The 25,022-nt window shown below is 28.7% G+C and overlaps 1 protein-coding gene across 1 annotated transcript; it reads left to right on the forward strand.

Annotated features, from left to right (window-relative positions):
• Nucleotides 1–631: 631 nt before the first annotated feature.
• On the forward strand, nucleotides 632–1,395 carry LOC149520346 (uncharacterized). Its single transcript, XM_089743489.1, has 2 exons — nucleotides 632–745; nucleotides 1,063–1,395. Exons 1-2 carry the CDS (start codon nucleotides 632–634, stop codon nucleotides 1,393–1,395), a joined length of 447 nt encoding a protein of 148 aa, XP_089599615.1.
• Nucleotides 1,396–25,022: the final 23,627 nt, after the last annotated feature.

Raw genomic sequence — 25,022 nt, forward strand, 5'->3', positions numbered from 1 at the left:
GCTACTACAGCAACACAACAGTTATGGGTGACTAAAATGTGGGCTACGAGTATGAGGTGAAGTATAGAAAGGTAGCCTGAAACAGTGTAGCTTTTATATTCTCTAGAAAACCAAGGGAGCAGGAAGGGAGTTTGATGGCAATCTCCTTGATTAAGACAGATTTGATAGAGAGGATTAAGAAGTCTTGGGGGATGGATACTATAGTACAGAAAATGATTTTAGAATTGCAAGGTTCTCCAGGCAGCAGTTCTAAGTATACGTTGCATGGTGATTAGCTTAGAAGGAAGGGCAAGCTAGAATTGGGTAATGTGCCATAATTGAGGAAGGAACTAATTTAGTATTTTCACAACAACCCTGCTGGAGGACACTCAGGGGTTCAAGCTATGATAAATAGAATCTCTAGCATCCTGTACTGGAAGGGCCTTAAGAAGGAAGTGAGGCGATATATGTGAGATAGTATTCCACGTGTCAGCAGTATAAGTATGACAATGCTGCCAGCCCTGGGTTACTTCAGCGCTTGCCCATTCCTGACAGGCTGTGGTTTGATATCTCCGTTGACTTTATGAAGGTCTCGATTTCATGGTAAGAATGTATAGTGGTGGTTGATGGACTGAGCAAATATGCTCACTTAATGGCGATAACACATTCTTTCACTGTATTGTCAGTGGCACAGGTTTTTATAGACCAGGTATACAGGCTTCATGGCATGCCCACCGGTATTGTTTTAGACCAAGACAAGATATTTGTGAGTAATTTTTGGCTGGAATTATTTAAGAAACATGGTATAGCATTCAATCTACCAACTGCATACCACCCCTAGCCCGATGACCAAACTGAAGTGGTGAACAGGTGCCTAAAACCTATTTACGATGCATGACTAGTGAGAAACCAAGGGAATGGAGCCAATGGCTAGACTACACCCTATGAGATTGTGTATGATCAACTAGCTCCGGTGCATATACCTTATTTAGCTGGGGAATCAATTGTAGAATCAGTGGATCGAAGTCTACAAGCAGGAGAGGCTGCTATTAAAATGCTAATGTTTATCTTCATAGGGCTCAGGAAAGGATGAAAATAAAAGTCGATAAAAGGAGGAGTGACAGAGAGTTTGTACATTGGGAGTATGTAAAACTCCAGCCACATAGACAAAAGTCTATCAGTAATAGGAGTTGCTTGAAGCTTTTTGCAAAATATTTTGGTCCCTTCCCAGTGATCGAAAAGGTAGGCAAGGTGGCCTATATGCTCAACTTGCCTGCAAGTTCAAAGATACACCCTACTTTCCATGTTTCTCAACTCAATAAGCACTTGGGAGCCACTCCTGTTCAGTCGCAGCTGCCTTTATTAGAAAATGATGGAACTATCAGCAATGAGCCACAACAGATCCTGGACAGATGACTTGGCAAGAGAGGTAATCGAACGGTGACTGAGGTATTGGTCCAGTGGGCTAACATGTTCCTTGAAGATGCCACTTGGGAGATTTTCTATGAGCTTCAACAGCAGTATCCAAATTTCAATCCTTGAGGACAAGGATTGCTTTCAGGGGAGGAGTATTGATATAGACATTATACACTTTGAATTTCTGTTTTATGTTTTTCTTCATTTAAGAGTGGTTGTTATGGGCCGCTATAGGCCGGACCTTAACATTTTTGTAACTAGCCCATAAAGGATAGATTAGTAATTGTGTACGAGCGTTTGTGACAGACATTACCGATGAGAAATCATTAATGCAAGAAGCATCCTGAATTTGAGGAAAATTTTATTCCCTACTTTTCTCATTCTTTCCTCTCTCTCTCAATGGTTCTTCTCTGGCTTCATGGATTTCCATATTCGTTGTTAACGGCATACATCATTTTGCACCCAAGTTTTATATATATATTTTTCTGGACATTGGCATTCTTGAGATTCTTGTTTTCTAGATTTTGTAAAGAGAGAGAATTTAAAGGGAAGAAAAAGAAAGTTGAAACATAAAAGTGAATAAAAATTGAAAATAAAGGGCTTTCTACAAGGTTTGAAATAGTATAGTATTAATTGAACAAGATTTGCGTCTAGTTCGGTTGACTCGTGCGTTGATCCATTTACAGACTCGATATGATTGATTGTTTTTGCTTTTTTATTTAGTTTATTTGATTTATTATTTATTTAATTATTTAAAAAAATTTGTTTTAGTTATTTGATTTATTTGAAGTTTTAACTTCTTTTCTTTGTTTTATTTATTTATTGTGATATTAATTTTGAAAAATAAATTTGTAAATAAGGTCAAGTGATCATTACATAACATAAATTTTAAATGCAAGCAAAAATTTTTTCAATGATGAAATTAAAAAGGGAATACGAAGGTGATCACCTTGAGAATTCCTAGGTGAAGAATTTTTTTAGATTAATTTTACCAAGCATGTTTGAGAGGATTTTTAAAAAATTTTCCAATAAAATGAATTTTTGTTTACCTTTTTTTAAAATAAAAATATTAATTCATAAATTTTAGTCATAAGTAAAAATTTTTCCAATGATATAATTAAGAGGGGAAGACGAAGTTGATCACCTTAAGAATTCTTACGTGAAGAGTTTTCCAAATTAATTGTACTAAAGATGTTGGGAGGATTTTTGGGGACTTTTCCAATAAAATAAAAATAATTTTTATTTACATAAAATAAACTTAAATTAATAATTAATAAAAAACAAAGATAACTAATTAAGAATAGAGAGACCATTTATTTAAGATAGTTTAAGATAATATAAGATTAATTGGAACCATATTTTAGATGGACGTTGTAAGGGTACTAAAAACTTTTTCACATGTAACCGAACTCTCAAATCTAATTTTGAAATACATACTAGAATCTTTCTTTTAAGAACGTTTAGTCAAGCTTAAGAAATCTTTAAAGGGATAGATTCACTTATGTGTCAATCACACCTAGTTAAAAAAATTAGTGATGACTCCATGTTTTCATCTAGCGATAAAGTTTTTTGACATGTACGTTATGACAATACTCACACATTATGGTTTACTTTTATTAGCCCATTTTCTATGTTTGGAATATCTATGTGATACATGGTTTCATGCTTAATTGATAATCATCATTGGTTGATATTTCATGTTATTATTTAATTTGTTAGTACATGTACTCTTGGATAATTAAAATTAGTTATATGTATATAAATATATGCATTACAAAATTTTAAAACTTATGTATGTCTTTAAGTATGACTATTTTATCACTTGGGTATGTGTTTTGAAAGATGTAATTAAGGCAACTCAAGAATATGGATGAGACATATATGCACATTTGGATGCCATGGAAATTTCTTAATAAGTTTAGAGAAGTTGGCAAAAGGACTAACAATGAAAAAACATATTGAAATCACAATTTAAGTGTTATTTTCTTAATAACACCTAAATCAACAAGGTTTTTGTCTTAATAACACCTAAATTGAAGGGACTTATGTATCAATATACAAAGTTAAAGTAGCAAAATTTTAAATTTTGATTCCCTAAAGTCGATATCAATCAACAAGACTATACAAATAATATATTTACAAGCATGCATGCATTTCAGATATAGGTGTTATCTTGAATGCTGAAATTCTTTTGGTTCAAGTTAGTGACTTTTTCAAATAGTTTTTTAAGCCAAAAAGCTATCGAAGTGTTTAGCTTTTAATGGTGATCCACATGAATGCTTATGAAAGAACCTTTTCTAAGGGATGGTAGATCATAAACCACACTCTAGCTAGTGAGGGTTTACAAAACCTCTTTTACTTTCTCTTTTCTTTTTGCTTAGGGTTGCTCTAAGCTATTTTGCATTAAAATATGCCTTGTATCTTACAAAAGGGGTGGCAACTAGTGTTCTTATTTATAAAGGGACATTCAGCCACATTAGGTTAAAGTAAGGCATGTATATTTCCACAAATATCCAAGCTTGGCTGAATAGTCTAAATAAGGAAAGTCACTTTCTCTTGTTTTATTTTCTTTATATTTTGGTCATACCAAAAAACAAATTAAGTCTAACTAATTGTGTCCCAATTTTAATCTTTCATAATTATCTTATTGTATGTGACCCAATAGGTTCTTTAGCATGTTGTAATAAACATAAGTATTGTGACCCTTAACATTTGGTTATGTATGAATCAAACTTTTTGATTTCATCACTAATTCTTCAATTAGTCAATTTTATGTTTATAGATCATGATCAATGCTAGATACATTGCCATGACCTCCAATTACTAAAGAAAATTCAAATTGGCTTAACAACATATTTGTGAATAGTTTTAATATATAATTAATATCCTTTCATCACTTAGTATCTCGGTTTGAACATTGAGTATGATTTAGTGTCTACTCAATCTTATTCAAATATGTTAAGTCTTGTCCTTAACATTAACCCCCAAGTAAGTTTTAGAACAATTCTAAACTCTTACTTCACTTTTGCCAAAAATTTCTCAAGTTAATTCAATCAAGATTAGTTGAGATACTCTCTTAATCACACAAGGTGATAAATCCCATCTTGATTACTTCATGCATCTTCATATGCCTCATGTTATATCCAACAATACTCAATTGGAGCATTTTTGGTTAGAACCATAAGTAAAGTAAAGTCAAAGTAAAATATTCATCATATAAGATCATAAGTTATCTCAAGTTAATGGATCACTTATACAGCCATCACATGAGAATTTAGTTATAGACACTATGTAAACTACCATATAGCATTCTCATCTTAGGTCATGTTTAGTGAACTTGTTTTTGTAACAAACACCCACATGTTAGCTTAAGTTTATTCAAATTTCAATATATAAGATTAGTTACTTTTTTCATAAGCAAAAGCAAAACGATGTGTCAGTCTCAACAGCTTTTATCAATATCAATTCTTAACAAAGCATCAACTAGGAACAATTTAGAAATAATGTTTTAATGTAATAATGATCTCATAATTACAATCTCATTGTAATTCACTTACAAAATATATTTATTCTAAGGACTTTATCTATAAAAAATAATTAGTATCAATTATGTGTATACAATCTCATAGATAAGAAATGCCTTTGATAATAATAGAAATGCATAATATAACACATAGCCAATCCATTTGGTCTTAAGGCATATTACCAATAATCTTCCACTTGCACTAATACCAATTGCCTTGGTATCCAATACCGAATACTTTTATGTGAAATCGAATCATGGGATAGTGGTATAGTGAAAGAATGCGCTAAATTTATCCTTTATGGGAACTCTTTATACTTTTGTACCATTTCTCTTGATTATCTTTATCAAATGGTAATGCCTTAAAACATACTTGGATAATTTTTAAGACCTTGATCCTAATTGTTTATGCAATGGCTCCATTGTTCTCAATAATGCTTGGAATTATAAAGTTCAACTTTTGAACTTTCTTGACCCAAAATTCATCTTTTGCTATGTCAAAGAAAGAATTGTTTTAGGCATAGGCTTATAGAATTAATGGTCATATTATGTTTGAAACTCTTTCATGCTAATTTCACCATTATATAGAGTAAAACATAATTTCTTTGTAACTTGCTATCATCCTTTTTGAATGATAGCTAAATGTGAAATAACCATCTATATAGCTTTTGGCATTTCTATATACTATGACATTTAGTATAGTACGTAGCATTCAAATATGACAAATACAATTTTTTATATTGTATTCTATCCATGTTATCTTTCTATTTTCTTGTGTCTTGTGACACGTCTTTAGAGATATTTATGTAATATATCATAGATAAGTATCCTTTTGCTAAACTCTTTTAGCATCTTATCTATATGTGTAGATACCTTATTTTGTTCGAAAATATTTTTGAAATTAAAATGGGTCTTCAACCATGAAATGGTCTTGATTGGGAAAATTTGGACCCAATGAGATAAAAGTCCAAAAATTTTAATTTTAATTGATTTTGATTTTATTTTGATATGCTTTTGTTTTTGGTCTAATTTGGTTAAAAGTAAAAGAAATAAAAGAAATAAGATAAACAAAAATGTGGGATTATTGTGAAAAAAGAAGCCCATGGATTCAGTCATGAATTTGATTTCGAGAATCAACCAAATCAAATCCTAAATTTTGAATTTTTTAGGTTTTTTGATTTTGTGTTTTTGGAGTTGTATTGATTTTGTCTTTTTGGATAATTCTTGAATTCTAGTAAAATTTTGTTTTCTATAATCTTGAATTTTTAGATTAAAACCTGTGTTGGTTGATTTGAGTTTGGGATTTTCTAGAATTATTGAATTTTTTTGGGTTTGAAGTTTGAATTTATGGGTTCTTTTGGGTTTGGTTGAATTTTTCGACAATTGATTGAATTTTTTGGTATTGATTTTTAGGTTTTCTATTAGTTTTTAGGGAATGGTTGAATTTCATAGTTGGGAGTTAGAGAGAAGGCAGGGAATTTTTTTCTCTAGAGAGAGGAGAAGAGCAATATGAGGAATTAGCTTAATTTTTTTACCTTTTATACTGGTGCTAAACAACACCATTTTGAGTCCTAAAACCAATTTAAAATCTGCGTGAACTTGCTAGCAACTCATACACCTACCCATCTTGACCTAACCCACAACCTGGGTTTTCTTTTTCTTTTTCTCTTCATTTTAATTTTAATTTTTAATTTTTGATTTTTGAATTTGCTTTATTTTATTTTATTTTGGTTTTGTTTCTCTATTTCATTTTTTCCTTTTCTTTTTTGCTTATTATTTTAACTAAGTGATTAAATTAAAGAATGAAGAAAAAAATTTGGTATGATTATTTATGTTGTTTTTATTTTTTTGTGTGATTATTAATTAATTTGTATGATATTTTATCTTAATTGCATGGCAGTTTATCTTTATTGCATGATATATTATATTATTATTGCATGATATATTTTATTATTATTACATGATATATTAATATTGCGTTACACTATTTTGCATGATAATTTTTGTTTATTTTAATTGATTTTTTTTTAAATTTAAAAAAAGGTTTTAAAAAAAATTCAATCGTACCAACTATTGGAGGATTTAAATATTGAATTAAGTTTTACCAAACTATTAGAGGACTTAACGAATTTTCTTGAAACGACTAATTTTTCAATGATACCAATATTTTAAAGGATAATTCTTGATAGAATATCTAGCCAATATATTGGAAGATATTTCTGAAAATAAATTATTCTTATAAAAATTAGATTTTGAATTTTTGATGAAGGAATTACTAAAAGTGTTGTAAATTGTAATCTTTATGTAAATTCTTAAGAGAGAAAATCTTTTCTAAATTTTACCAACATATTGAAGAATTTAGATAAAAATTTTCGATATCAAGATTATAAGTCTTATTTTATAATTAATAACAAGTTTTTTAAAAAAATTAAATGAATCCTATGACAGAGCATATTTAGGGTGAGACATTAGTCTCCATGAATACTCATGGATGAAAAAATTATCTTAATTTACTATTAAACTGTTGGAGTAATTTAGGATCAATTTTCAATAATTAAATTACTTGGTAAAATTATAAATATGTTTTAACGCTTGGATAACTTGAAATCAAATTGGTACCATCCTTTGGATAGGTGCTGTGAGGGTGCTATAACCTTCCTCACGTTAACCGCACTCTCAAACCTAAATTTGGTTTCGTTGACTAGAATCTACCATTTTAAGGTACCAAAGTTAAGCTTGGGACTCTTCTTTAAAATGAGATAGATTCGCTAGGTGACCAATCATACCTAAATAAAAAAAAAATTTATGGTGACTTCAAAGGTCTATGTCTGGCGATAAGTCCTCAGATCTATATGTTATAACAGTTTGATAGCTCTATTAAGGAGATTGAGAGTCAGGCGAGTAAATGATTTCTTATTATCCAAGCCTAACTTGATAAATTTAAGAAAGTTTTTTTCCTTGTTTGTGTTTTATTTATTTATTTATTTATTATTATTTCTTTCATATTTATCATTCACTTATATTTGCATAACATGAACTTTGCACTTGAGTTCTGTCCTTTAAGAGGGAGTAAAATACCTATACCTTCATGAGATTTCATGTCTCCTCATGGGCTAGTGAAATATTCTCACTCAAATTGAACCCTTTTTGCTTGTAGACAATGATGTAAGGAACAATTTGGGAACCCTTAGACTTTCAAACCTTTGAACCTAGCATGTAATCAAACCTTAAGGGTCCAAACCTAAGTTAGAGCCATAGCTTCCTTTGTGTTAGAAAATCCTAAATAGGATAGATGATAAGATGTTTATTTTACTTGTAAATTTATATATTGTTTGCATACTAGCCATTTATGTTGTCTTTTGTATATATTATGTGTATACTAATCTTTTTTTTTTTACTATACGTGCATTGGCATAATTAGATTTATCATAAGGAGTAATTGCCATAAAATAATTTTAACAAAAAAAATCTTAGTTACATCTTTGGAGAGCTTAGCGTAGTCTTCTACTAGCCTAAAAAGGGAGTCTAAAGAGTTGAAGCTTGCAAACAAAGGGTTAAAAAGGGAAGTTCAAGCACTCAAACAAGAAAAAGATGAATGAAAGAGTTTGTTGTTGACCTTAACATAACGTGGTCATCCACCACTCGAGAGCTGTTTCGACTTTTGAAAGAAAATAAACAGTTGTAAGTAAAGCTACAAAAAAAGGAAGAGACACTTTTTGAGGCATAAAGGCATATCTAAATGCTTAATGGAGTAGTGGTTGAAGTTGGAACACAAATGGGGGCTATAAATGAAGAATGTGAGCAAATAAAGGAAGCATATGTGAGAAAGATTGTCTAGTTAAAGTTCTTGCTTAACCAAATCACTGTGGCTACTTAGAAAGCCAAGGACATGGTAGAAAGGGTTGAAGAATGAAAGATAAGGGCACCATTAGTGGGAGCACCTGGTTGAGAACTACTAGATTTCCATAATAAAATGCAAAGCCAATATCAATAAATTTAGGATTTCTTTTCTCAATAAATTTTAGACTTTTCATCGATGTAATATTGGATTTGGTTAGAAATAAATTTTAATGCAATAAAAATTTTCTTTGTTAACAATTATTATGTGGTAAATTCTCCTTATTGTATTCATGCATCCTTGCATTCATTTTCATGCATAATTGGATGGTATCATGAATATCATTCTAAATATGAATCCTAATTGTGATAAATCAAGGTTTAAAGATAGCTCGACTAACTTAACACTAGTATAGTACTCGAGCTAAAACTAGAAAAATGGAATAGGAGAAATCGAATCACTTTAAGAAAATAAGGAGGGCCCAAAAAGAGCTTAAGCAAGTGTTCAACAAAATCCTCAAAACATTAGTCAAATTGAATAAAGAAAAGATAGTAGAAGAAGATGCTTCATAAGATGTTGCTGACTTTTTATATCCTTTCAGCTATGATCCATATCAAGCACAATTCATTCAAGGAATTCCTTTGAAATAATTCATAATCCTTGTAGGACATAACTATCTTGGAATGCCTTCTACATTGACTTAGGGGCAATATTAAAGTTTTGCTAATCTTGTTTTCATAAAAGTGGCAATTGAACCAGTTTCAGTCCTAGTCCCTAACTTAGATGACCCAAAAGAGAACAAAAAGTTAAAATTGAAGGTAGTTGAAAGTTTAGAAGACTCAAAGTTTGAATAGAAGATAAACCTATTATAAGAAAAAATATGGATAGTCGAGGGGATAGACTTTTATCACTTAATGGATGTTGTTGGGCTTTACTTGATTTTGGATGTTATGATTCCCCCAAAATTTAAGGTGCCTAAGTTTGAAAAGTATGAGGGTTTGAAATGTCCTATCACATATGTTACCATGTATTGTTGAAAAATGATTGCCTACACTAGTGATGAGAAATTATTGATACATGTATTCCAAGATAGCTTTATTGGTTTGGCTGTAAGGTGATATATCCAGCTAGATTGAACCTGCATTTTACTTTTGGAAAGAGCTTGCTCGGGCATTTATTAATCAACACTGCCACATTTTGACTTGGCTCTTAATCGCTTTTCTTTGCAAAGCATAGAGAATAAGTCAACAAAATTTTTCAAAGAGTATGTCCATCAGTGGAGGGATACAGCTTCTCAAGTTTAACTTTCTTTGATTGAAAAAAAAATAACCGTCTTGTTTGTAAGCATCCTAAAGGTGCCTTATTATGAGAAAATGATAGAAAATACAACAAAAAACTTTACTGATATGGTGATCTTAAGAGTGGTTATTAAAAATGCTATTAAGATTGACAAGCTTATGGAATGAGAAACTAGCAGTACAAGAAAAGGTAAGATGCCCAAAAAGAAAGAAGTTGAAGCCTAAATTGTAAGTTCTAAAGGGTAATAATTTAGAAGTTATACTTCATATCCACCACCTACTCATCCTGTTTATTATCTTATAGTTAATAATATTGCACAAGTCCCTTACCAGTCTCATTACCTAACCATGAATAATATTTCCTTAAGTCCTTATTAACCAACCTTTCAAGCACTTGTATATACACCTAATCCTGTCTCTACATTAGTTTCAAGGCCTAACAATTAAGTGAATGGTTTGAGAAGATTCAGGGGCTACCAAAAGAGAGCTCGCATTGATCCCATACCCATAACCTATATTGAGTTATTCTTAGAATTGGTTAAGAATAACTTGATATCTGCAGCTCTTTCAAAACCATTGAAGCCATTTTTTCTTAAACAGTACAATGTTAATGCCATATATGATTACCATAATGGGAATGTGGGTCACTCTATAGAAACCTCTATTGCTTTCTAGTATAAGGTACAAAGTTTGACTTGAGCAGGCTTAGTGAGTTTTAAACTAATCAAGGAAGTTAAATGTCAATAATGACCTTTTGCCCAATCACCCAAAGGTATAATTTTAGGAAGGATATAGAAAGGTTGACTAGAATTGCTTGTCATTTTAGGATTTCTCTAGAATATGGATATCTGTTATGTACTTAAATTTTATCTTATTTGTTATCATTTTAATAAAAGTGATAGATATGATGCATTTTTATGATATTTTCTCTTTTGTGTGAATCACCGTTATATGCTTTTACCTTTTCATATCTTTTCCTATATCAATTTGTCGATTCCAAATAATGAATTTTAGATAGTCATGATAATAATTCAAGATTTGATTTTGAAAGTATTGTTCATGTTGATATGATTGATAAGTTAAAATTGTTAATCTATTGGGATTATTGAATAAAAAAAGATAAAGCTGGTAAAAAATTTCGCTCATAAAAAGATGAAATTGATGCAGTACATGATCTTTACAATAGTTCATTCGCAAGTTTGCTTTTGGTCAATAAATATTTTTCATTGAAAGTATTTATGTGTTAAGATAAGAAATGACTATCTGTTTTCTACTCTTCATACAATGAGTAAAATTATACTTTACTATCGCATTTGAGCTTGTTAAAATTTATTTTTAAGAAATCATAATCAAGGGTCACCCCACATTGGGGGTAAATTTTGAAAAGCTTGTTTACAAAAAGAAAAGCAAAGATCTTTAATGATTTTAGGGGCAAAGCCTTTTTATGCTCAATTTTTTTTTAAAAAGGATGAAAAGTGGAAAGAAAAAATTAAAAAAAAAAGTAAAAAAAGAGATAGAAAAATAAAGAAAAAGAAGGAAAAAAATTGATGGGGTAAAATGTTAAAGTGTTATACATTGAAAGAACTGATAATTGGTTTGATTACCTTTTAAATATAATTTGGGCCTATTTTATCCATGTCTTTTATAACTCCTTACCTTAACTTATGTTACATTCCTTAAAAGTTCATTTTGATCTAATGTGAATACTCGAATTGGAGAATCATCAATTGAACTAAGGCATGTTTGCCATTGTATTGTTTTGAATTTTGATTAAAATGTCACTAATAGATCAAAGGAAAGAGAAATAAGAAGAAAATATAAGAAAAATATGTGTAAGCAAAAAAATAAATTAAAAAAAGAGAAAAAAGAAGATTTAAATTGAAAACCCAAAAGGACGGTTTAAGTAAAAATAGAAGAAAAACAACTTCATTTGAGGATCCCAAGAATATGGGTGATGATTGGTTGAAAGATCGAGAATATCAATGGAATGTGTTTTTAAGAAAAAAAAATTCTAAATTAGAGTTCAAAATTGTCTAAACAGTTATTATTTTAGATTTTAATATCCCATTGAAATAGTGACAGTATTTTGCTTTTGTTCACCTTTGATTTGTTCTTGATCATACTTTTTTTCGATAATGAATACTTAATTTTTTTGTTCTTTACCAAATATGCATCCCTTGAATGAATTGAAAAAATGTATATTGTTTGTCATAAATTAGAATGATGATAAATAAGTGAATGATAATATTTGTAAAAGTTTTTTTTTTCATTCTTTTGAAAGAAATTGAACATGACAAAAGTGAAAGAAGCTTGAAAGGATGATCTAAAAAAGGCAAATGAGATGACTCAATGGTGAATACAATGGTGGATTGATCAATATAATTTATGAGTTGTGACCTGATGAGGAAAATAATACGGATCAATTGATAGAATCTTTTCTAAGATCATTAATGTTAAGAAACTAAAAAAGAATATATAAGATGGTGGAGTATTGAGAACTTTGTTACCACAATTGGAATTTGTTGGCATTGATTGAGTGACATTTGCATTACATACATTGTGTTTGCATTATTTTCTAAACAAATTCATATATATAATTTGATGTATATTTGAATTCTTCATAATTGCATTTGCATCATTATTGGAGCATGCATTTGTATAATGTAGAGAACATGTGAATCTTAGCATGACATTTGCCTTATTGGTTAAGACAAGCATTTGCATCATTATTGGAGCATGCATTTGTATAATGTAGAGAACATGTGAATCTTAGCATGACATTTGCATTATTGGTTAAGACAAGCATTTGCATCATTCAGTGAGAATTTGAATTCTTGCATTTGTATCATTAAAAAGGCATTTACATTATTGTCATGACATTTATCGCATACAAGAATTTGACTTTGGTGGAAAAAAAGTTTGACTTTTGAATCCTTAAATATGGAAGATCTTTCATTACATACATTGTGTTTGCATTGTTTTCTAAACAAGTACATATATATAATTTGATATATGTTTGAATTCTTCATAATAGCATTTGTATCAGGGTTGGAACATGCATTTGTATCATGTAGAGAACATTTGAATCTTAGTATGACATTTGCATTATTGTTTAAAACAAGCATTTGCATCATTTAGTGAGAATTTGGATTATTGCATTTGCATCATTTAGAAGGCATTTACATTATTATCATGACATTTATTGTATACAAGAATTTGACTTTGGCAGAAAAAAGTTTGACTTTTAAATTCTCAAATGTGGAAGATCTTTCATGTTAAGGTTTTTTGACAAGAAAAACATTCCAAACTTTTAAAATTATAGAGCCTTTATTTAAAGGAGCTTTTTTTTTCAGAAATAATCATGATTTATAAGAATTCTGGGCATAATTAATAAAGATTTTTGAATGAAAAGCTTTGAAATTTTAGATGTGAAACTCTAAAGTTTATTAAATGAAAAGTTTTGAAAATTTAGATGTGAAACCCAAGAATTTTTTGAATGAGAAATTTTGAAATTTTGGTTGTGAAATACTAAAGTTTTAAATGTGAATCTTTAAACTTTTTTATATGAATCCATAAGTTTTTTGAATGAAAATCTTTAACTATTGGATGTGAATTTCTAAAATTTCTAAATGTGCATATTTGAATTATGACTGTGAGCCTTGAAATCTTTGATGTGAATCCTTAAAATTTTCAATTATGAAATTTTAAAATTTTAGATATAAATCACTCGAAAAATCTTTTGAATGTGAATATTTAAAACTAGAAATTTTGGCAATGACGAAGTTCAAATTTTTACGGATCTGAAATTTTTGTAAAATTGAATTTCTTGCAAATATGAATTCATGCGAATCTAAAAAATTTTATGAATTTGAAAATTCCTATGAAACTATAATTCTTGTGAACCTAAAATTCTTACGAACCTAAAGTACTTGTGAACTTGAAATTATGAGAATCTTGCGAAATTCAAATTCTTTCGAATCTAAAGGTCTTATGAACCTGAAATTCCTATGAAACTAAAATTCTTGCAAACATGAAATTCTTACGAATTTAAATTCTTGCGAATTTAAATTTTTACGAATATGAAATTCTTGTGAAAAAATCTTGTGAATTTCCATTCATGCGAATTTCAGTTCTTTCAAATCTAAAATTATTGCTAATCTTCCATTTTTATGGATCTAAAAGTTTTACAAATCTATGTGTCTTGTGAATGTCTTGCGAGTCTTAAAGTCTTTGAATCTTTCAATGGAACCTTACAAAATTTTGAAGTTTTGTGAACCTTTTAATTTAATGACAAACTCTTGAATTTCCAAATTATGGATCTTTGGATTTCAAGTTTAAAATTTTTAGTTTTTCTGGACTTGAACAAAATGGATGTCTTTTGATCTTTATATAATTCTTATTTCACAAAAATAATACAAAGAGGGGCAACTGTAGACAACCCATTTTGTTCGCGAATCTTTTCAAAATTGGAACATGCCTTTGATTGTAAAGTGGGATTGATTGGGAAACTTTGGGCCTAATGAGATAAAAACCCAAAAATTTTAATTTTAATTTTAATTTGATTTTGATTTTGATTTTTTTTTTGTCTAATTTGGTCAAAAGTAAAAAAAAAAAGAATCAAATAAACAAAAATGTGGGATTATTGTGGAAAAAGAAACCTATGGATTCAGTAATGAATTTGATTTTGGGAATCAATCAAATCAAATCCCAAAAATTAATTCACATGCATGAAATCAAATCTCAATTAAAATACAGATTCGATTTTTTTTTCAAATTAAAAAGGGATTGAATCCCCATAGAAAGGCATAGACAAAAATCATATAGGGAGGCAATTAAAAAGCAATTAAAAAGTGTTTTGGTTTTTTGGTCTTTATTCTCGATTGATTTTTTTGGGTTCTTAGGAATCATCTTTAAATTCTGATTTTTCTAGGTTTTTCAATTTTTGATTTTTGAAGTTGTATTAATTTTTTTCTTTTTAGATAATTTTGGAATTCTGGGGATAATTTTAGGGTTCTGTTTTGTTTTCTGGAATCTTGAATCTTTAGATTAGAATCGGTGTTGGGTGATTTGAGTTTGGGATTTTATGAAATTATTTGAATTTTTTTGGGTTTGGAGTTTGAACTTTTAGGTTTTTTTTTAGTTTGGTTGAATTTTTCAGTGTCGGTTCTAGGTTTTTTGCTAGTTTTGGAGAAGGGTTGAATTTCACGATTAGAAGTTAAAGAAAAGGTAGAGAACTTTTTTTTAGAGAGAGAAAGAGAGGAAAAAAGAGCAATATGAAGAATTAGCTTAATTTTTTTTTGCCTTTTATACTGGTGCTAAATGACATTGTTTTAAGTCCCAAAACCCAATTAAGATTCACATGAACTTGCTAGCGACTTGCGTGCCTACTTATCTTGATCCGATTTGCAATGCAAGTTTTATTTTTTCTTTTTATTTTTGATTTGATTTGATTTGATTTTTGTTTTTTTTTTTTCTTTATTTTATTTTTTCTTATTTTCTTATTTTTTTGCTTATTATTTTAATTGAGTGATTAAATTAAAGAATGAAGAAAAAATTTTGGTAAGATTATTTATGTTTTATTTATTTATTTTGTATAATTATTAATTAATTTGCATGATATTTTATCTTAATTGCACAATAGTTTATATTTATTGCATGATATGTTATATTATTATTGCATGATTACATTAATATTGTATGATATATTATATTATTATTGCATGAATAATATTGCATAATATATTAACATTGCGTGATACTATTTTGCATAATAATTTTTGCATGATAATTTTTATTTATTTTAATTGTTTTTTTTTAATTCTAAGAAAGTGTTTTCAAAAAATAAATTTTCAATCTTACCAAACTATTGAGAGATTTAAATATTGAATTAAGTTTTAATAAACTATTAGAGGACTAAATGATTTCTTGAAACAACTAATTTTTCAATCCAACAATATATTGGAGGATAATTCTTGACAAAATATCTTACCAACATATTGGAAGATATTTTTGAAAATAAATTATTCTCATAAAAATTAGATTTTGAATATCTAATGATAGAATTACTAAGAGTGTTGCAAATAGCAATCTTTATGAAAATTTTTAGGTAAGAAAATCTTTTCTAAATTTTACCAACATATTGGAGAATTTAGATAAGAATTTTAGATATCAAGATTCTAAGTCTCATTTTATAATGAATAAAAGTTTTTTAAAAAGTTAAATGAATCCAACAACGGAACCTCTTCAGAGTGGGATATTGGTTTCCATGAATACTCTTGAGGTGAGAAAATTAACTTAAATTATTACCAAACTATTGGAGTAATTTTAGAATCAATTTTTAATAATTAAATTACTTGATAAAATTATAAATATGTTTTGAAACTTAATAACTTGAAATCAAATTGATGCCATCATTTGGATGGGCTTTGTGAGGGTGCTATAACTTTCCTTATGCGTAACCACACTCTTGAACGTAAATTTGGTTTTGTAGACTAGAATATACTATTTAAAGATATCTAAGTTAAGCTTGGGACTCTTCTTTAAATTGGGGTAAATTTCATTAAGTGGCCAATTGCACCTAAATAAAAAAAGATTAGTGATGACTCTTAAAGTCTATGTCTAGCGATAGGTCCCCAGAACTATATGTTATAACAATGTGTATGCTATGTAACATAGGTAAGGACCTACTTTTGGATTCCACTATGCAAAACTCTTTTAGCACCTCGACTGTGTTTATAGATTAGGAGAGTTATGCAACCCTTTGGATCTATCTTTATATATCTTTATCCTATTATGTGTATTGCCTTCTTATATCTAACATGGAAATCTTCTTTCGATAGCTAAATCTATTATAAATTGTAGCTAGGTACTTGGTTTCCAGCGAGTTATATGCCATCCATATAAAGTTTTATAAAAAATAATTTTACTCCCACTAACTTCTTGCACACACAAGGTTCATCCTAGTCTTTGATGATATAAAACTCATTTGATTATCTTATATAACAATGCTCCATCTCTTTCTGTAGTCTCATCATTTATGAGAAATACATCTTTGTCCATAAGAAATATATATTTCTTTGGAAATCAATATATCCTAATTGTACTTTGGAGTTTATGTGTACTTTGAGTTTTTGATTGCACATTCTGATGCCTTAGTCTCTAGGTCATGTTCCATCGAAATGCTTAGTTTGTGTTCTTGAACTTTTCAAGTTCAATTTTTCTCCAATTGTGTTTTCTAGAATGAATAATTCCTCTTAGAAAATGGCATGCAATGGAACAAACACCTTTGTTCATTAGGATTGTAGAATTAATATCTAACCTTTTAGATGTCCATAAACTTACATTTATCCAACCAAACTCCAAGCTTGTTGGATGATGCATACTTTATGTAAGTCATGCATATTCCAAATCTTTTAATTATTACATGTGTGACATGTTGCCATTTCATATCTTATATGTTATCATATCAAAAGATTTGGATGGAACCTCTATTTAGTAAGTAAGTGGCATTCTCTAGGAAATAAGAAAATTATATCTTAAGGATTGAACCATATCCAATAAGGTTTGGATTTTCCACTTATAATTGTTATCTTCAATCGTAGAGCTTCAAATGGAGTCAATTGTAAGAGAATCTAATTCTCTTTTAGATAATCCAAAGTTATTGGCTTAAGCTCTTCACCTTGGTCGGATCGCGGTGTTAAGATGCCTTGCCAATTTGATTTTCAATATCACTTCTAAATTCTTTTAACCTTTCAAAAGATTTAGACTTATGCTTCTCTAGATTCACATAACGATGCCTTGAATGGTCCTTGGTGATTGATAGTGAAGTTGGAACATTGTCCTTTTGGCATTTAGATTCACTAGACAAAATACATATGAATTTATAAGTCCAAAGAGCATACTAGCTCAATCTCTTTTTCAAGTAAAAGGTGATTTGATCATTTTCAAAGCAAACATGATTCACAAGTTCCATAAGATTTATAATCATAAGGATCAAGATATCTTTATTTATGTCACTTTGTGATTCTTGTTTCTTTGATATAACCAAATCTACAGTGCCAAATGTAAGATTGATTTGGTTTATCTAGCTTAATTTTTCTTGGCATTTATATTGAGAATTTGATTTTGAACTTTACTTTAGTTCCTTAAATTTGTCATACAAATGAGAACTTCATTTACTGTTTAATATTAAAAGATGAAAAGTTTTCTCAATCATAAATTATGCTTGAAGTAGAAACTTCACTAAGTTTCTTCTCGTTCAAGCTTTACCAAGTAAAACTCTCAATTTTATCTTTCAATAGCTTATCTTGTCATCATATGACATGTGCCCTTATCTTTATCCTTATGTATGCTACCTTTCAGCTTTGTAACTTATGATACTTTGCTTTCTTTGCTTTCCTCTTCTTAAAGAACCATTCTTAATCTTAGAAGTTGAAATAAGAACAAAAGTACCTTTTGGTGTTACTTTAGAAACTTAGAACTCATGATAGCCAATATCATATATGTGGCTTTATTAATATCATCTCTGTGATTTTGATAGATTTCTAGTCTCTTAATATCTTCAATAGGGATGGGTAGAGATTTGAACAAACAAGTTCCTTTCTTACTTGAGAACTATTCTAAAGTTTTAGTACCAATCCAAGAAGTTTTGGCCAAGTTGGCATCATATATGCTTTAAAGTGACAAGTTATTATTCTATATTCTAAAAACCATACAAGTATAAACAAGTAAAAGTCATATGGGATTAAACCAATTTAGAAATGGTCTTTTATCTTTTAATTAGTTGCTCCCACTATTTTAGTCAAATAAAAGATCCTCACTATCAATTCAGAAAAATCAATTCTAGTGGGTTAGTATTCTATTTAGTTTACCATAACTTTGAGGTTAGTCTCAACAAACCATGATATGTAAATTAGGTAGATAACTTGCTGATCATTCACATTTCCATATGACTCTTAGATTAATTGGGTGCTAACTCATTGTCTAATCACATTTTATGTGATTCACCCAATCATTAACTCTGTCATTATACGGTCAAGTTTGTCATATCTGGATAATATAATGATAGTTAAGTAAGATCTATTAACCATAACACAACTTTATTTCGAATAATGAGTACTTTGAGTTTAGTCTCAACAAGCCCCACTAGTAGAAAGTTCAGTTGTTTATTTTAATAGAAGGCATCAAAACTTAATATTTTTCATGAGGGATTTTTTTTTATTATAGGTCTCATATAACATGCATAAGAATTTGTCATTCATCCAATACATGTAATCTTATCATGCATTTCATAATTATACATGACATTTATCACACATAAATTCTAATATGTATAATAACAAACTGACATAGCATACGTGGTATTTATCTTATAATGCATGCATAAGTATTCATCATATATCACATATATGTAATCTTATCATGCTCATTTAAATATGCATGGCTTTTATCATAGATCAAACATATATATAAATCTAGCATGCTTACTAATTTGGATGATTATGGTTATGGACTTTCACAAAGCTAGCTTCTTTTGAGCTAATGAGGAGTTATATGATCAAAAGCTTGAGGATTGTAGTGGTAAAACTTCTAAACCCATCTTGATGAATCTCATTGGTGCCTCAATGGTGCTGTAAATCTCCACTCATGGACTTGAAATTTATTTTCTATCTTAATTCTAACATATGTAACTATTACATCATTTAGAGAAACCTTGAGTTAAATTCAAGGGGAACAAGATGAGAAAAGAATATTACAACTCTAGAATTCAAGAGATAAGCCAAGGCATGCAAGCCTTATTTCAAAAGAAATACCATAATGCATAATTTAATCATCCACACATATATGTAAAAGGGTTTTAAGTTTATAATCATCCAATCATAAAATCATATTCAAATTGTGATAACTAACATATTTGATTCAAGTTCATGATATTACAAATCTATCTTTTGAATTAATATCAATATCATATATCCTAATATTAACTCAACTATTATGATACAAGGCTTTACTTGGTTCCAATAACTCATTATTTAGAAGCTAGATAAATCAGGACAATATAGCGAAATATGTTGACTAGCTGTTTTAAGATAAGTAGCTTGTCATTATTTGTCCTAAACCATTTAGGATTTATAATTCAATTTGGATATTTAATTCAAATTGATAATTCATGTCTTAAACCATTTAGGATTATCAATTAATTAAAATCCAAATCAAATTACTAATATTGGGAAACCCTAGTCATACTAGGATAATAGTTTAGTTCTAACCAAAATAGGATTTGTAGTTCCTTGTGTAATTAGTATCTTAAACTATATAGGACTATTAATTCAACTAGGATTCTTAATTTATTCTGGTCATACAAGCCCTATTCCAATTAGGATTACCAAGTTAATTAAGATACAAGTAAAACTACAAAGCTTGTGAAGTCCTAGTCCAATGAAGACTCTAGTTCTAGGTCAATTAGGAATCCTAAACCATTTAACAATTCTAATTTGATTTGGAGTTTTAATGAAATCTAGTTTCTTAAATCCTAAACCTTTTAAGAATCCAAATCATACATGAAGTAGAACCAATCTAGGGTTTCACCAAATCTTATTCCAAATAGGAAAGTTTGCTTGTAGCTAGGACATCCTCCTTGAGTAATTTGTAGTTTTTGAATTAGACATCCAATGCCGTACCCTTTGAGCATCCAATCTAGAGTTCACAACTCCTTAACATGCTCTTATTTGCCTCTAGTTATGGATCTCAAACCACAAGTAACAATTACTTAGGTTTTAAGTAAAATAGTCCACTTTTCTTGATGATCAAGAAAGTAAATCTTGAAATCTTGATGAATAAGTTTCCTTAGATTCCCAAACTTGAATAATAAGTTAGTTTTCATTAAAACTTTAGTGAATAAGTTTTCAAGGCTCTTAACAATTAACAATACCAGCTGCATCAATAAAGCATAGTCCCATAATCAAATTAGGGTTTTTATGCATCTAAACAATTTAGACACATGCAGCCGCTAGAAATAATTTTCTAGCAGATTTTGTCATCAACATTTGATTGAACAAATCAACTCTAAAAGTTTTAAAAATTTAATACATTTAGCCTTAAAATGTCTACTATCTTATGTTAAAATTTTATAGAAAAATGATCACCCTAGAGAGAGAATCAATTTTTCTTCTCCAAATTCACTAGTTTTGCATGAAGCAATATATAAATTTCAAACCGACTCCAATTTGACTAGGTAAATCTCATCCAAAAATTCTAAAATTTTAACCAAAGATGCTTTATCAGTATAGAATCATAGAATTTAAAATTTCAGATCAACCAAAGATCATTAGAGAGAGAACCAAAATTTTGCCATGCATATAGTAGGCTATCAGAACCTAGAATAATTTATTAATCATGAAGTACATTCAATCTTGGTGAGTAAACCACGTCCATAAATCATGAAATTTAATCCCAATCATCTTAAGACATGATATTTTGATATTATGAAAGAATAAATTCAAAAAAAAAATTGAAAATCTCATTTTTCTAGCATTGTCATTACAATAGACAGATAGTAATCAAAATAGTTTTGATATCAAGAACAACCAAACAAGGCTCCAAGTTGTATAATCTATATTGACAAGGCTTTGATACCACTTGATGGGAATTATATATTAATATAGAGAGTTAAACCAATGAAATTTTAAAATTTTAATTTCTTAAAAGTCAGATTAGTCAACAAGATCATACAAACAATATATATAAAAGTATGTATTGGTTTCAGCTATGGGTGTTACCTTGAATGCTGAAATTGTTTTGGTTCAAGTTGGTGATCTTTCCAAATAGTTTTTTAAGTAAAAAAATTATCCAAGTGTTCAACCTCTAACAGTGATCCACACTAACGCTTGTGAAAGAATATTTTCCAAGATGGTAGAACATAAACCACACTCCAACTAGTGAGTGTTTACAAAACCTCTTTTGTTTTCTCTTTTGTTTTTGCTCAAGGTTGCTCAAAACTATTTTGTATCAAAATAAGCGTTGTGTCTTACAAGAGGGGTGGTCGTTAGTGTTCTTTATAAAAGGACATTCGACTGCATTAGTTTGAAGCAAGGCATGTATATTTCCATAAATATCCAAGCTTGGCCAAATAATCCAAACAAGGAAAGTCACTCTATTTTATTTTATTTCCTCTATCTTTTGGTCATACCAAAAAACAAATAAAGTCAAACTTAATTTATCCCATTTTTAATCTTTCACAATTGTCCTATTGTGTGGAACCTATTAGGTTCTTTAGCATGTTGGCAATAAACAAAGAAAGTCACAATCTAAACAAGGAAAGTCACTCTCTTTTATTTTATTTCCTCTATCTTTTGGTCATACCAAAAAACAAATAAAGTTGAACTTAATTTATCCCATTTTTAATCTTTCACAATTGTCCTATTGTGTGTAACTCATTTGGTTCTTTAGCATGTTGGCAATAAACATAAGCATTGTGAGCCTTTACATTCGGCTATAGATGAATCAAACTTTTTGACTTTATCACAAATTCTTCAATTAGCCAATCTTATATTTATAGATCATGATCAATGCTAACTTCATTGCCATGACCTTTAATTGCTAAAAAAAAAGCCAATATGGCTTGACAAACTATCCGTGAATAGTTTAATGTATAATTAATATTCTTTTATCATTTAGTATCTTGGCTTGAACATTGAGTATGGTTTAGCATCTACTTAATCTTGTTCAATCATGTTAAATCATGTCATTGACAGTAACTCATAAGTAAACTTTATAACAATTCTAAACTCTTATTTCACTTTGGCCAAAGATTTCTCAAGTTAAGTCAATCAAAACTACACAAGGTGATGAATCCTATATTGATCACTTTATACATCTTTATATGCCTCATATCATACACAACAATACTTGACTGGAGCATTTTAGGTTAGAATCATTAATAAAGTAAAGTCAAAGTATAACATTCATCATATAAGATCATATGTAATCTCAAGTCAAAGGATCATTTATACAATCATCACATAAAAATGTAACTATAGACACTAAGTGAAATACTATATAGCATTTTCATCTTGCATCATGTTCATTGAATTTGTTCTTGCAACAAGCACTCACATGTTGGTTCAAATTGATCGAAATTTTAACTTATGAGATCGGTTACTTACTTCATAAGTAAAAGTATAACCATGTACTAGTCTCAATAGCTTATGTCAATGTCTTCTTATTGATAAAGCATCGACTATGAACAATTTAAGAATAATACTTTAATGCAATGATGATATTATAATTATAATCTTATTGTAATTCCCTTCTAAAGCATATTTATTCCAAGAACTTTATTTATAAGAAGAAAATAATATCAATTATGTGTATACAATATCATAGATAAAGAATGCCTTTGATAATAATAGAAATGCATAACATGACATGTATCTTATAGCCAATCTGATAGGTCGTAGGGTATATTACCAATATAAATGTGTCTCAATATATTATTTTCTTACTACATAGCCATATTAAGATCTATTGTTCAAAAGTCACAGTACTTATAACCATGGATTAGATTTATGTCAATAAGGGGTATAAAAGCTGCTATGATTCAGTATTAGATAGTTTTATTAGAAATGATCATTAAGATATTGTCTCAAAAGACTAAATTATTTTTAAAAAACTATGGCCACATGAAAATAAAATTAATTAGTTTGAAAGCTTATTTTGTAAATTATGCTTTCTTAAAATCAAATAGTCCAATTAATATTGCCCAAGAAAAAGATTGTTAGAATTTTTCAATAAGTGAGCTATTATTACTTGGTAATTTTATGGCTTAATAAAATCTGCTAATGAATTTAATCATAATATGAGATAAACATGAAAGCCCAAATAATTTAAAGTGATTGCATTATGTGGGCTTTGCACATCTTATTATTCATTGTGATTTGGCAATTACATAAATCTTTAGCCTAATAAACCTTTCATAGGAAGGCTTCTAAAGTTTTGATCAAAATAAGCTAAGGTCCTCTGTGCACTTTTAATAGTAATGGTATCTGCCTATTAAAAACTGTCAGTGAAAAAAACTAAAAAAAAAAAGACCTAGTCCTTTCATAAACGATTTGCTTCCGCGATCATAACTGCTCAAAAGATATGTCAATTTACTTTATTTATTCATAGTGTTCTAATTATCATATAATGATTTTAATGTTTACAATGTCATCCCAAGCCATATAATTTATTTATTTGTACTATTTCAACTCAATTTAGAATTTTTTATGGTTGTGTCTTTAATTAATTACTTCAATTTAATATTTTTCAAAACACACCCCGAACCTTATAAAAAATTTAGGATTAATAAACATAAATCAATACTATATATGTTTGTCTAAATTTAGCTCTACCTAATAATTTAAGTCACAAAATTTATTAAGGTTTTTCCAAATTAGAAAATGATATAATTCAAGTCAATCCATATTTTAAAAAATACAAACATATTATTTTATTTAATCTTTAATGATTTTATTTTTTTATTAAGTTTTAAAATATGAATAACTTAATACATTTTTTAATATTTACACTATAATATTATATATAATATTTATACTACAATATTATATATATTATATAAAAAATTAAATATAAATTACATAATATATAAATATATAAAAATAATATATATTATATAATTAAAACAAAATGACAAAATCAAGTTGAGCTTGAATCTTAAATGTTGTGATGCAAGATTCAATCGATTTTCTAAACAAATCTCCTTTTTTTTTTTTGTTTTTCCTAAATCGTTTAACAAAGCTTAGTATTTTTTGCTTAAACCTTTTCTAGTATTGGACTAACTTTTAAATTTAATTAGATAGGTAGTCCTTGTACAAGTCTAACCAACATTTAGCATTATTGATTATTGTTGTGTAAACTACATATAACCAGTAAATCATTTTGAAATAAAATTTATACAGAAACTATCTTT

The sequence above is a fragment of the Durio zibethinus genome, chromosome 1 (assembly GCF_047325235.1).
Source record: "Durio zibethinus cultivar Kanyao isolate XHJ-2024 chromosome 1, ASM4732523v1, whole genome shotgun sequence".
Lineage (NCBI taxonomy): Eukaryota > Viridiplantae > Streptophyta > Magnoliopsida > Malvales > Malvaceae > Durio > Durio zibethinus.